General features: G+C 41.6%; 1 protein-coding gene across 4 annotated transcripts in view; it reads right to left on the minus strand.

Moving 5' to 3' along the window:
• The window catches only part of iqsec1b (IQ motif and Sec7 domain ArfGEF 1b), a 184,503-nt gene that overhangs the window by 74,751 nt on the left and 94,212 nt on the right, over positions 1 to 15,540 (minus strand). For 2 of the 4 annotated variants that reach the window (XM_070958361.1, XM_070958367.1), the window contains exon 3: positions 5,355 to 5,408. The exons of the other annotated variants lie outside the window; for them this stretch is intronic. In XM_070958361.1, coding sequence (XP_070814462.1) covers positions 5,355 to 5,408 — 54 coding nt within the window. The remainder of the gene's footprint in view (positions 1 to 5,354; positions 5,409 to 15,540) is intronic. 4 annotated transcript variants of the gene reach the window in all.

The raw sequence follows: 15,540 nt of genomic DNA on the forward strand, positions 1-15,540 counted from the left end.
CTGCGCCCACACTCCACACAGATTTCTGGTATTTTCTTTTATGTAGATAGTACTTTGTATGCAGAGCAAGATTTTGGATCGGGCCCAGAGAAAACTGCCCTACAGCTACTCAGCAGCAGTAAGCCGGCACTTTTCGAGATTCTTCCACATACGCGAGGATTTGATAGGAACCAAGTTCCTGTGCCAAAATATGTGAGTACACAAGTGTGTTTCTATGTGATTTTATGCTGACAAAATCAATTTATTGCTGCAAGATTGTTGAATGTGATAAGGAGATGAATCAGTTTTAATCTCCTGGTTGCTCAGTGGGCAGAGCCATATCATCCACTTTTAGAAGTCAGGATCTGTAAAGTTTACATCAAACTCTGTATTACTCTTGAGGGGAAAAGTGAATATGCCCCAAGTTTGAGGTTACTATATCGACAACAATGCAAAGCAAAAGATGCAGATAGCAACCTCTTTCACATTTATGTATAATTTGGCCTTTTGGAGATTGCAAACTTGCAAAGCCTCAGTGAGCAGCCAAGTTGGAAGTCCCAAATGTCAGGCTTTCCCCACCAGCACCCAGGAGCAGCATCACACCAAGTGATAATAATCAGAGAGTAGAAAAGCCACATCTAGATTAGCTGCAAAATCTATTCAAGCAGAGGTCTGTCTTTCTGCCAAATTTCATCCAAATCTGTTTGTAACTTTCAGAGATAAAACACAAACACAGGCAAAGCTGAGAACTGCTTCCAATATCCACAACAGAGCAAATATGGCATCTTTGAGCGATGGCCACAAAGTTATACTCATATCTGCGTCTGAGAATTGGTTTCATTACCAATCTGATTAATCCTTTAGTTTGTAAAATATCAAAAAATAGTGGAAAATCTGAATTTCACACAAGATCCACTTACAATGGGCTGGACTTTCTCTAAGCTCCATATGAAATGCTCTCTTCTGTTTATTTTATTATGCATTTTTTTATTCAAACTTATTAAACACACATATATTTCACACAAAAAACCCATTGAACCCATGTTTTGATTGGTGGATCAAATTTGGCTGTACTAACTGCTTTAACTCAGTTTGAAAGAAGATGTTTTCTGCTACATTATGTCTACCTGAATTTGTTGTTTTGATTAAAATGAGTCCAGGTGGACAACTGAAGGGCTGCACACAGACACTTTGTAGAATTAGTAAATTAGTAAATGTGATCATTGTGTATTGCAACGATGTATTTGTGTGCTAGCTCAACATCCATGTTCTTTTTGAACATTAGTCATTCAGCGTCTGTTCCTGTGGTGTAATTTACTCATAATGATATTCATATAATCTTACCAGCCCAGTGTATCACAGTGTGTTTATAATGCATTTGAAGATACATTGTGTAGTTTCTTACTGCGCAGCATAAACAGTCTGTATCTGTGCACGGCTGCATTGAATCTAAACACTCAGTGTCTTGTTGCTGTATGAACAGTGAAGCATAAATGCAAAAGACTTAAACATTAATTGGTCACTAAGATTGTTGTTCATTAAACCTCTGTCAACTGACTCTTTGATTAATGAACTCCTTGTTTCAGTTCCACTATAAATAAGCATGAGGTCATCATGCAATACAGCAATCAGTATTTTCTTATCAAAGAGCAGAGAGTGATAGCTCATGATGCTAACTGTCTTTAAAGCAGCTTTTTAAGACAGCTGGTCTGTGACAGTGAACTGTGGTAAACAGCAGAGTCCATCACATTATCCTCTGCCTGCAAGTACAGCGAATAAATGACAGCTCCAGGCTGACTGCAGGATCATTCTAATCATGAGATGTGTGTTGTACAGGTACAGTGAGTGTATTTAGCATGGCAATGCCAGCTGCCTGAATTTGCTTCCATGCAGATTTATGGGAAAACGAGGCCGCTTTGATCTGTGATACTTTCAGCTGCGCTCTGAAGCACTGCCATGAAAGAGACTTTACAATTAGATCAATTCAACACAAACAGCGGTGGCAGGAGAGCGAATAAAAACCTGATCTATTTATGGCTTCTCCACACACGATGACAACACTTATATGAGGTTACTCTTAATTAGCTGCAATGTTTCTACTTTTATGTACCAACTGACAGGCCCCAGCTGTAATTACTACTGCCTTCTAAAAACAGCCGTGCCCCATGTGATGCAGAGCTCTTATATCACTGTGACCAACAACAACAGCAACGCTGCTGCATTCTAAATACACACAGATCTCACAGCACGCTCAGGCTAGAGCACCAGGTCCTATCTGAGCTGGTTTTATGCTCTTTGCCTTTGTTTATGTAAAATTAAAACAACAGTGAGGATGGGACCTGCAGAACAGCATTTAAGGTTACATTAACACTCAGTTCATGATTTAGTCATTTTTCTCGACAGTTTAAAGCTATGCACAAAGGCTGTTTGACACTTCCACAGTCATCTTTCAAGATGTAAAGGTGCACAGTGAGTAAGGCATTAAACATTAACCAGGAGGGCTTCCTAAATATTTTAGTGGCCCATTTATTATAGACAAGTGGGCAGACATCTCTGGGTAGATTTACCTTTGTGATAACAGTGGATTCAGAACCATGTTGATACCCAGAGGTCCTGTAATACGCCCTGTGGAAACATGCTGACAAAGAATTTTTCAATAAAGTCAAATCAATCAATCCAGAACAAAGTGGTGCAGCTCCAGCTACTTTATTTGATATTGCTGTCATGAAGAGTGATGTATGGGGCCTAAGCTACTGTATGTATATACACAAACACAGTTAAGACAGACAGTAAGATAAATGAGGGCCTATATCAACCACATCCCCACCGTTTACTGTCTGACAGCATAGCTTCTCAATAATTAACAGTCATTTGAATCTAATTGTTAAGCACTTGTCAGAAGAGTCCTTCCACATTCATTACCTCATCTCTTTGTTTGGAAACAATTTGCCATATTATTACTGCTTGGCTCTAATGGCATAAAGATAAATGTAGTTTGTAAATGCTGTAGAGAAGAAATTCTAAAGTCAGCAGACTGACTCAGTCATGTCGGTTACACATATTCACAGTTTGTTTACATTAGCTACTATAAACCGGTCATACAAGACCAAGTAAGAGTGTGTTTAATTGAGCAAAAGTGCATTTTATTGTTTGACAAATTCATCTTTTCATTTGAAAGATGAAGAATTTGAACTTTGGACCCCCTCAGAGGAAGTCTTAAAACAGACACTGTCGCAATGCACGTCAGCCACCTTTCATTTCATAATAATAATGATATATAATAATCAGAGATACATATTAGCTTAAAGTAAAATGTAAGCACAAGACTTTTAACAGTAATAGAGTATTACACTGTGATTCTGCTAAGAGGGATCAAAAACACAGTATTACAGGTTATTTCCTGCCAAGCTGGGCCACTGCAGACACTCAGCCAGTGTATGGACACTTGTCAGGGGAGAAGAGAATCCTGCAATCTGATTTCCACACTTCCTTGTGTCATTACAGATTGGATTAGTTCTAGATTGCTCAGCCTAGCAAGTGCAAAATGGATGGGAAGCTGATTATTATAAAGCTTCCCTAATTCTCCCAAAAATGATTGTCTCAAAAACAGCTGGAACCATTGCTAGCACCTCTGGTGAATTCCGTAGTCAGTTGCCAGTCAATAGGCTCTTATTAGGCATTGTTAGCTAGTTATGTTAGCTCTTTAAAACAATGCACACATGTGTCTTCATGAGAGACACAGCAACAAACCAGTTGTGTCTTTCTTGGAGCTAATCATCTCAGGAGCATCACAGACGCACTTGGCCCTGCTCACCGCGTTAGACCATGTTGTTGGTGCTTTGTAGCACCTGCAACTGCTGAGTGAATGAAAGGTCATGAATGGAAGTTCTCCAGAACTGCTTCAAACCAGACAGGAAAAGACTAAAAACAAATCAGCTCAACGCTCAAATTACACAACGTCATGCTGCCTGTGTTTCTTGGCTGACCATGTGATCATTCAGGGCATTTTAGGAAACTCAGCGTTGTGAAACAGACCCACCAGCGACCTTGAGTGGATCACATGATCAACAATTACAGTCGATCCCCACAGCTCACGGCTGTGCCCTGACCGGAGAGAGGAGGGGAGGGGCCGCTTGGTCATATGATGAAAACCCAGCTTAGCACAGGCAAGCCCTGGGTGGAACAGATGGAGGCTCCTTCTTTCTTATGCAATCCAGCACTAGTGAAGCAGAAAATAATGACTTTTATGTGACTCCCTGGATGTCAGATAAAATAAAGAGCCTAATGAATGTCCTGGGACTAGATGAGCTTTGTAGACAGACGGGCAATGGGATTAACGGAAGGTCAACACGCCCCCCCGAAAATTGCCTGGTACTACTGAGGCTGATGCAGCACATAACCAGTTTCACAACACAGTCATTTTAACATCATGGTCATCATTAACAGGCAACATACAACATGTCATATACTGTAAGCCTGACGCATGAATCACATTACAAATTCTCTAATACAGTAAGTGTAAAGTCTGTCTTGAACACATGAATAATTCCTGGTTTCTCCAGATTCCTCATTAATACTGATCACCTTCATAAGAATTAGCATACCTTGTGCAGCAGTAGTCATTAATCCCTTATGTCTGTTTCAGCAAAATGTTTATTTTATTATTTTAGATAAATTCTGTTTGTTAAATGTAGAACAGGTCGTAAATTATTGGATAAATGCAGAGATTTGTCTTATTTTATTGCTTCTTACTGCTTTCTTTCTGGATCCTGTAATTACATCTTTCAAAAATCTGATTGTGTGTGGGGAAAAACAGCCATAAAGAGGTAATGTGCATTCAACAAGCAGTCCAAGACAACTGAAAGCTTCAAACTGGCCAAAACAGTGAGATTAAAAAGGCTGTGAGAAGCGGATGCATTGGTGAAAGACTTTCAATAATAACAACACTCTAGGAAGGGGAAAAAAGCCAGCCTTCTTCAGACCCCTTTCTAAAAATAGCTCCACTGCTGTGACATCATCAGTACTATGCAAATACAGTCCACCTTTACTTCTGTCGGTGCAGCAGAAAAGTCTGTGTGGAGTCTGTTTTAGCCTACGGCAGCATCTCTCGTTGTTTGGGCCAACAACATGCACGCACACAAAAACACATGCACATGCATAAAGCAGCACAAACAAAAAAAAAAACTACACCGTGACTCCACATTTGCTGTTAGATGTTTGTCTATAGACAAATAGACAGGTAATAGGAAACAGAAGTTAAATATTTGACTCCATGCATCAAGTTTTCGCTGGTCAATCCTGAATCTCAGATTTCCTTGACTAGCACCCCATTCCTCCAGATTCCCCCAGCATGCAACATTTACAGTATTACTCACAAGTGATGATGGTATCTGTGAGTCATGGTAGAGCTGGGAACTTCTGTGTCTGGTCTGGGGGGAGCAGGAGAGCAGAAAGCTGAGGCACATGCTGACGAGCATTCAGTTAAAGCTTCCTCGGTCACCCACCTACTCACACTCACATACACACACCCTGACTTGGCGTGCTGCTCATTCAAGCTTGGTCACAGTGGGGATGATGGCTCATGTACAGTAGCCTCATGATGTAACAGCACAACACACATCTCATTAGCAGCAGCCAAAGCACACACTCTCTACTGCATTTAACCTACTTAATCTACATTCATGTACATAGATTAGTACTGCATATGCATTAAATCTACTTAATCCTATCAATATCGTCTATATCTATAAGTGCTTGGAGGCACAACAATAGTGAATGACAGATTAATTTGTCAATATGAGGTTTTCAAATATGATTTTTTTTTTTTTTTCGAAAGGCTGGCATATGGATCTTGAACATGTGTTGGGTCAGAATTTACTGCATTGCTTTCTCACGTCGTCAAACTCTAAAGCAAACAGTACCACAAATACAGTGTAACAGCATTAGACAGTGAGAACATACTTTTTTTTTTTTTATCATACTCTGTAACTATAAGTATACATAACAATATATTACATTTCAGAAGAATCTCTCATGTATGTGTCCCACCTCCACCATCAGCTGCATGTCTGCTCTTATGTGTGTGTATTTGCACAGTGTTGACCAAGCAAGGATTATCTCTGGAAAGGGACCAATGTAACATGCTATGCGACGGCTCACTGTACTACAGTACCGAGAAGAGGAGAGGGGATTGGTCCAATGGTCTCTATGGAAACCACTGGCTGCGTTGAGGGCAGGTCCACAGAGGGAAGGGCATAAGGGAATCAAATCCTTTCTGCGCTTCTTATCCAGAGCTGATGAGTCTTCTGCAGCTAATGAAGCACTGTACAAATGACTGGGCAGGTTCATGCTTTAATCGCTTTCCATACTGCTGCATATAAGCTATTCTGGCAAACAGGCAGATTCAGTGAGCAGAGACTACACTAAGCAAATGCTGCAAAAGCTGCAACATACTTATAATACGGTGTCAAGACTGCCTTATTCTACCTCCCAGCCAGCAAGAACCTTCACCAGAACGGCATAACACACGTTTCCAACATTTTTGGCCCGTGATCCCTTAAAAGAAACCCCTTACCTCAGGTTAGGACATTACTCTTGACATGAGTTGAGGGCAGTTCAACCAAAAGGTGATTTCACTGACTTGGACTGTTTCATTTAAACGATTTTTGGTGGATTGAGGAGGGGAAAAAATCCAGTATTTCACAACAAATAAGGCAAAATTGAAGAAAAACAAGACAAAAGCAAAAATGCTATTTTGTTAAAAGAAATAATTTAAAATATTTTACTAAACCTAGTAGCAGGGCTCTATGGGTGGCAATGTTGGTTGGTCAGTCAGTCGGAACACCACACTGGTCCAGACTGAAATATCATGGTCCTGACTTCGGTGATCCCCTGATTTTTCCTGCAGCGCCACCATGAAGGTTGTGATTTTTGGTTTGTAGTGAAACATCAGGTCAAAATTTCAATTTGTCCAATACTTTGTTTTATGAGTAAATACCTGAGAAACTCAATATTCCATTAGCTTCAACTGTACTTTGTGTGAAGTGCTAACGCTAACAACCATCAGGACCACAAGCGTCATGACAAGCACACGATCCCTCGCTGGCTTCCGACTCATGGACACTACCAGTGTTGTTTGTTGAAGCTGCAATCGAGCCAGAAGCACTGAAATGACTGTAGTGTTGGGTGAAGTGTGTCCTGAAGACACAGTCCAGTTACACAAAGGAGCAATAATTTGGGAAGTATCCTCTGAATGAAGATCACAGTTAGATGGATATGCTTGTGCACAGATTCAGGTCAGTAGCTTTGCAGTGACATACAATTGTTTCATCTAACAGGAGTTGTTCAAGTACCAAATTCCATCAGCTGATAAAGTACAGTAATGTCAGCTTAAACAGCAACACACAGGCCAACGGCCCCCTATTAGGCAGTGAAAGTGCCTCAGCAGCTGTTAATGGACCTGTCTGTGGGGAGAGAAACTGGTGGCACATTGTCACCTGCAAAAAAGGACAACCAAGGAGAAGTAATTCAACTGAATGACACTACAGAGCACGCCAGGAAAAGAGGATTGAGCATTTTCTCAGTTTGCAGTGAGATGACCTTTTCTCTCTTAACTTAAAATGCATGAAGCCAGCAGATGAGCAAATGCTGGTTTTAGCAAGGATGCACTGAAAGAATTTCAGTCATATCATCCATCTAACTGCAGCACATGAGTGAATTTGAGTAGCCTGGAAGATGCATGCCCTAATCAGAGACAGGGAAAGGAAGGTGGAGTCAGTCATGCTATTGTGTGATTCAAAGGAAGGCTGCAGATAGGCAGGGGGCGGGCAAATTGCTTAACAACAAAATAAGAAGCTGCACCATCACTCAGCAGATAACATGACTGCTGAATATGCATTGCATGTATCACACTCAGCTCTGCATTCCTCACAGGAATACACACTGCGCAGAAATGGCTGAACCACTCTGACATGACAAGAGGCGAGGTGGAAGGAAGCGCTGAAACATCAATCACAGGCGAGGCCTTTATAGCAGTTGTCATGACAATAGCAATGGGTGAAAGATCTTCTCCTTCCCCTCTCCTGAGACTTGCTGACATTCAGTACCATTCTAGTTAGACTCAGACAAGAGAAATCACTGACATGGCTGCAGGTCCACAAATCTCTCCCTCTTGGTGCCCTGTCAGGTGTTAGCATATGTGACTTGATCCTAATGGAAGGTGTTTTCAGTCTGCTCACAGCCATGGAGAAAATGTACAGGGGACATGTTTGGTGAATCTTACTGGTTCAGTCGATGCATGTTCTCACTGCATGGCATACATCTGACTTTGCAACCCCCTTGCTCAACAGCAGGGCAAGGATAAAACCTCCGAGGACCATCATCTTACTTCTACAGTCCAACCATCATTCATCTTTAGAGACATGCAGACCAGAGTGACACTGATCTCACACATCTTGAGTCGGATTCATCATTAGGAACTGGTCTCTGGTGAACTGGACTAAATTTAGCAACTTTGTCCTGATGTGTGCATTAAGCACCTATGGTTCTCTGCCATCAAAAAGAAGCCTTGGCCTGACGGTGCTGAGCAGAGCATTATCAATTTGACCCAGTCTGGACTCCAGCAGATGAGAACCTCAGTTCAGTCATTAGTGACATGTGGCTGGAAGAAGAGGACTGGAATGAAAGCAGTAAAGATGAAAACAAGCTTGATCCAACAAAGCCATGGACATCACTGTGATCCTAAGCAAATATTTTGGCTGTGAAATATCCAGAGCTTTGATTCAAAGGAGAAACAACATCATCAGCACACATCTGGAGGCAAAAAATGTCTCTGTCCCTCTGTCTCTTGCTGAGCGCTCTCCTTGCTGCCTCTAATCCTTGGGCAGAATGAGCCTAATGGCCCATTATGTAACAGGCTTATAGGGAGGAGATGAGTTTTATGATGAGTACTGCTGGACATGACTGCTGGGATGTCAATCAGGCCTGCTTCCAGTCACTTTGTAGAGTAAACAACAATGGATACATCTATTGCCACAGAAAGATTGTGCTATCAATTCCAGATATAAAACAATAAAGCAGAGCTGCTCACCTGGAATAATAGTGGGATCTTTCATTTTCATGTAGTTTTCTTAGCAGGGGGAACTTCAGACGCAGTTTATTCACAGCATATGGTGCTTCAGAGCTATGAGATTCTGAGGCATGTCTTCAATCTTCTCAGTCAGAGAGGAAGCTGGTGAAGGGTGTAGAGTGGGAGGAGGCGTATTGCTTTGTAGGTAGCTGGAGCTTCTGTGGAGTCATATTGCTGTAGCACTGACTGAAAGGCAGGCATTAGGGCCCAGAAGAGAAGACTCTTCCCGATCAGAGAAAAAAGCCCGGGGCTCACAACAACAACACACAAACACATCACTCCAGTAACTGCACTACTCCGCTTGCAGTTGGAAAAACACAAGAAGCAGGATGGGAAGAGGCTATGAAGTGGCAATTCAATCACAAGATTGTTCAGTGCGGTACATGATATGGCAGCTTATTGAGCGTGGGTTCTGTGTGACGAAAGCCATTTTGCAGATTGTCTCATTGCTTTGCTAATCACTTCTATGCTGCAGCGGCAGCAGCAGCAGCAGCAGCAGCAGTAAGGACAGGAGTGAGTGAGCAGCAGTGATGGACTGTGTGTGAGTGCCCGGGTGCCTGTGTGTGAGGGTGATTGGAGGGAAAGTTGTTTAAGAGACACTCCCATCTCTGTGGTCACTGTCTCCCTCCTCCGGCTGTCCTGCCTCACATCTGCAGCAGAGCCTCAACAAAACTCCTGTAGCCAAGTTCAGCTGACACGTTTATGTGAAGTCCACCTCATTAGAGTTCTACTACCCTCCCAAAACCTAATGGAGCCTGACGAAGCACAGGGTGTCAGACCAGTTTGACATCTGTTTTCACATATAATCTAATTAACAAATATTATTAATGAATTAATATTAAGAATTTTCCATTTTAACTCAACATGTCAATCATACGCATTCAGCGTTTCATGTGTTATAAAACACACAATCAACGTAACCTGTGCATCAGCCTTCAGTGAATAAATTGTTGAATATCTTGCTTCTGGCTTCAAGATGATTAATTTCACCATGATGACCCTGTGTAGTCACCTAACCCTAACCCTAACCCTAACCCTAACCCTAACCCTAACCCTGACCCTAACCCTGTCATGATTTTAATGATGGTATGAATAAGACTTGATTGTAAGGCTTTAGACTTGTGTGTCCTTGTGTGTGTGGGTGAATGTGGTCACATTCTGGAACCAATAAATGCTTTTGGACCAACAGAGGGCAGTGTGTTTTCAGCCATTGGGGCCTGCCCCACATGTCTCTCTGGACTTCTGCGTCAGAGCAAAAGGACAGTGTCGACACATTGTTCACCTAAAATCTACTTTCATCATGGTTCACATGAGGCCAAAGGTACACCTGAATAATTTAGTTTCACTGTCTAAGCATGGAGATGACCCTGTCGACAGTGTAGTGCTCATCTTCAATCTTACCCTATGGATCCAAAACTTTGGTGATATTTTATTGGATTTCTGTGTTTCATCCACAGACTACTGCCTGACCTACAGGCCAGTTGTTTGATTGGAAGCCAGTGACTGTATGTGACTGTGTGCCCTGTGTGGGACCGGTGTTTTTGGTCAACAGCAGACTCATTCTCACACTCAGAAATACTTCATCTCTCCCCTCAGAGTCACACTGACTGACAGGCAGTGGCACCCTGTGAAAAAACTGGATATTTAACCATGGAATTTCATTTAGGGGCCTGTATCTTGTCAATTGAAATACACATGAAGTTCTGACATAACAGACACCTATTATGGGTGGAAATATCATCGAAGGTGTAATCTAATTTGTTTAATAGGGTGTAACCATCAAATAAGAGCATATAAGCTATATTCTATAATTATAGGACACAACATCACGTCTGTGTCAGCCTGGGAAAAGTGGTGTAATATTTCAACTGAAGAACTGAACAGCAGGAAGTTGCTTATTCCACATTAAATCAGTTCTCTTTTTGAAAAGGTGTGTTTGGCTTGTGACATAAAAATGGTGAAGTCAAAACTGTTGGCTGTTAACAACCAAGCTGCTAATTACATGTCGTAGTGTAAGGTACTGCTTCATATGCACTTTAAAATCACCTAAAAAAAACCCAAAACAAAACAAAAAAAAAAACCCCACCTCAGTTTATTAAATCATCACTGCCAGTGAAGATGTGAACCTTCAGTGAAGCATGGAAGATCAAATGAACATGAACAGTAATGTATTCCAGGGCAAAACAGCACAAGGCGTAAAAAGAAAAAAAAAAAGTCAGATACCTGGAACCAAAACCCACAGAAACAACGTGTCAGTCTAATCTGTAAAACATAATGATGCACCAGCGCATTTTGCACCCAGCTGTGCCCACAGCACTGCACATTTATTAAGTGAAGAGGATTTGTGTGTGTGTGTGTGTGTGTGTGTGCGTGTGTGTGTGTGTGTGTGTGTGTGTGTGTGTGTGTGTGTGTGTGTGTGTGTGTGTGTGAGAGAATGTGTGTGTGTGTGTGTGTGTGTGTGAATGTGTGTGTGTGTGTAAAATCTTCTCACACACACTCTGAACAATGTAAAATGACTTGTCATGTGTCAAAGTGGATCACACTCCCCACCTTTTTATGCCTGGGATGGCGTTTCAATGGTGTTTCAAGAGCTGCACAAACCATACTTGACACTCTCATGTACAGGTATTTTCACTTTTATATATACACATTTAATATCACAGACTTTAAGTATCTGAATAAAATACATATGAAAATATGACCAGAACTTACAGGTCATGTATAACAAAGAAAGAAGGCAAAAATATATATGTGAGTAAAGTACCTGCATGTGTAAGAATGACAATATATAAGTAGAGTGATTATATATGTAGAAGTTAAAATATATTTTATGTATGTGAGAATATAGTGCACTAGTGGAGTAACACTACATAAAAACTTTATTTTAGTACGTACCTTGGTTTTGGGTTCATGGTTCAGTACATTTTCAGGAGAGTGGGAAAAGAAAGGAAAGGCAGAAAAAAAGTCATTTGTCATTTAAGTAATGATCTATTATTATTATTATTATTATTATAAAAGACTTTGACCTGCCTGCATTATGTATCATTGTTCCAAGCGTGATTTGTCAACCCACTATTTAGTCCACTGAACAATAAGTGTTTCCTGATCTCAACCTCCTCTCCCTGATGCTGTGACAAACCTTTTGGCATGTTTGATTGTTTCTGGAGACATTTCTAACTTCAGCTGAGCAGTGTTCAGCACACAGTTTTCATCCATTGCACCACTCTTAAGTCAGTAATGCTCACACTTCAAGGGTTATGACATGCCTTAACTAGCAAACAACAACTGACCTACTGGAAAAAAACTTGCATGTGACAATCTGAGAAAGAATTATGACCTAATTCGTGCCTCATGGAGACATAAAAAGGTGCTGCCACAAAGATGTATTTGGTCTCACATACAGGGTGCAGAGATCAGTATGATGGAGAGTGAGCCACATTCACTGACTAAGAGATCAGTATATCAAATGAAGTTTCAACTGGATTGACATTCCTCACTAGCAGCAAAGCTATGCACTGTATGTACAGCAGCATCGTGTAGCTTATGCATTATTCTATTTGATACATCCAACTCATGCAGATATAATTTGTAAACATTTGAATATGAGGTCATTAACTCCAAAAGGATCCACATTTATACGTGCACAAAGTGCACTTTCTCTTAACGCCATGAAAACTGAATGGTGGATGGAAGCTGTTTTCAGTGTGATCTTTACTTCACTGAATATGTCAGTCAGCTGAGTGGCATGTGCTTGAATCTGCTCTGTTCTGTGACGGAATGACTTTGTACTCAACTTCCTGCTCTGCCGGTGTTCTACAACACCTCTCTCCCCATCTCCAGCAGGCAGAGCAGGAAGCTGCTCCTCTCTGGCCTGTCGAGCACTGCCATCGCCCTTGCTATGTACACACTATCACCACATCCTATTAATGTCATGTCACAGCCAGACAACAATGTAATGATGATTAAAATGATACTAATCGAAATAGCAAATGGCGGCCATTATCATTACAGTTAATTATCTCCCATTCCACTGCACACAAAGTGTGACAGGGAGCCGTCGCAGTCAAGTCAACAAAGAGCGGAGCAATAACCTGGGTCAAAAGAATGGAGGCTGTGACTCTGCAGGAGGCATATCTGCATATTTCCCTCTGATTCTCACAGTGGGGGTTGTGCAGTGATGCACCATTGATCTGACTCAACATCAGCATCTCAGGGTTCCTTTGGTGTTGAGGAATGTTTTGAAATGGACATGCTTTCAGACCCACTGAGACTGGTTATTTTGTAAAATATAAACAACTTTATCAGACATTCAAATTAGACAGGGGTAATGTCCACACTGGAAGGCGGTTTTGCAGGGAGGAATTACCCATTCCTGGTGCAACAGGAGAAGACAAGGAACGTGTTTGTTTCCATGTCTAAAATTATCATTCAACAGATTTTATGAGATTTAAATTAAATTACAATTGAATTATTCCCAAGGTCAACGGCAGGAAGAACATCATGAGAGGATCTAATCTAATTTGGCCTTGACTCATGGAGTCTTTGTGAGAGATGAGAAGTGTCGTTGCTCACCCAATCTAACTGTCAATCTGTCCTTGGACCTGGGAGGGCCTCCTGCCCCTTCATGTCTTTCTGTGAAAGGTTGAGAGACTGAGAATCTGGCGTCACCCCTCTACAGCCAACTGCGAAGCAGGAAAACTAGATGAGACACTACAATATGTTAATAATACCAGTATTACTACTTGTTACAATTTACTGTTTCAGCACCAGAGAATATCCAGTCGTAGCCAAACAACTAACAAGGCATGGCAAGCCAAGCTTTGGATTTCTCAACATACTGCTCTGTTTTTTTTTAGCCCTGTAAACCCAGAGACACAAGAGCAAGAGCGTGAGGACTAAGGAATGGATTAAACTGTGTTTGTCTTCTCTAATGTAAGCCACAAATACTAGCATGCCTGGCTAACTACCATACAACTTACAGTAGTGACCTAGTGTTACTTCCACATAAGGAGCATGTCATTAGTCAACTATACTATGTGAGGTTACAGGCTATCCATCCATCCATTTTCTATGCCGCTTATCCCTTTCAGGGCGCGGGGGGGCCGGAGCCTATCTCGGCTGTCAACGGGCGGGAGGCGGGGTACACCCTGGACCGGTCGCCAGCCGATCGCAGGGCACAAGCACACAACCGTTCACACTCACACTCACACCTAGGGGCAATTTAGAGTCACCAATCAACCTAATGAGCATGTTTTTGGTCTGTGGGAGGAAGCCGGAGTGCCCGGAGAGAACCCACGCATGCACGGGAAGAACATCCAAACTTCACACAGAAAGGCCCAACCCGGGAATCGAACCGGCGACCTTCTTGCTGTGAGGCACGCGCCACCGTGCAGCCCGTTACAGGCTATATTAGAAAAATACATATTAAAGATAGGCACATCTACGCTATGATAGCCAGGGTGCCAATATATCAGAATTTAGGTTAATGTTAGCGGCTCTGTATTGCTGTTTATTTGATTTGAGGAGGTAAACCTCAACAACTCTAACAAAACTTTGTGTTACTTTTACCAGACTTTACCAAAATCATCCTCAAATCCTTTTGAAAAAGTCAACATGCACTTAAACACATATATAACTATACAATAACATACAATAACACACATAAACCTAGTCAGCATTTTATCATGTATGTAGCCATCATGTGCATATTAAATAGGCTTTTACACGCCTCTTGTTTAAGAGGAATCCGCTTGAAACATTCAAATGCTTTAGCTTTAGTATTAGATTCCACTAGTTAGCTACAGCTGATAAAATCTGACTGGTGGACAAAACAAGTGGACAAAAATCCATGGTTGTTTCAAGTGGTACATTTGGCACCAGTATTACTCTGACCTTCATAGTGCCATTCTAGAATGAGACACTTTGCAATCATAGCAGTAGTAACTGGGGAGTCCAGCCTAATAAACGGTCAACCCATCAATCAATCACTCAATCCAGTTCATTTGTCACATGTAATCATATAAGGGACAGTGAAAGGCACAGTGAAATGAAAATCTGTCAGTACTGGCCGGGTGTATCCGGTACCTTCCTCTAGACCACAGCAGGATGAACATCCTGTCCCCATATGTTACCATTGTGCAATATGATTCAAAAAAGAACAACTAATATTGTAAAAATAAACATAAAGAGCATACATACGCATTAACATGATGGAGCTAATGGAGAGGAGACGTGTACGCCTTCTGAAATAAATCTTTTGTGGCCCGCTCCAGCTGCCAGACAGTAATTGTCATGCACAATTACATGACACACACACACACACACACACACACACACACACACACACACACACACACACACACACACACACACACACACACACACACACACACACACACACACACACACACACACATTTCTGTGTTCTTTGAAAC

Source organism: Chaetodon trifascialis, chromosome 3, assembly GCF_039877785.1.
Source record: "Chaetodon trifascialis isolate fChaTrf1 chromosome 3, fChaTrf1.hap1, whole genome shotgun sequence".
In the NCBI taxonomy this organism is placed as follows: domain Eukaryota; kingdom Metazoa; phylum Chordata; class Actinopteri; order Chaetodontiformes; family Chaetodontidae; genus Chaetodon; species Chaetodon trifascialis.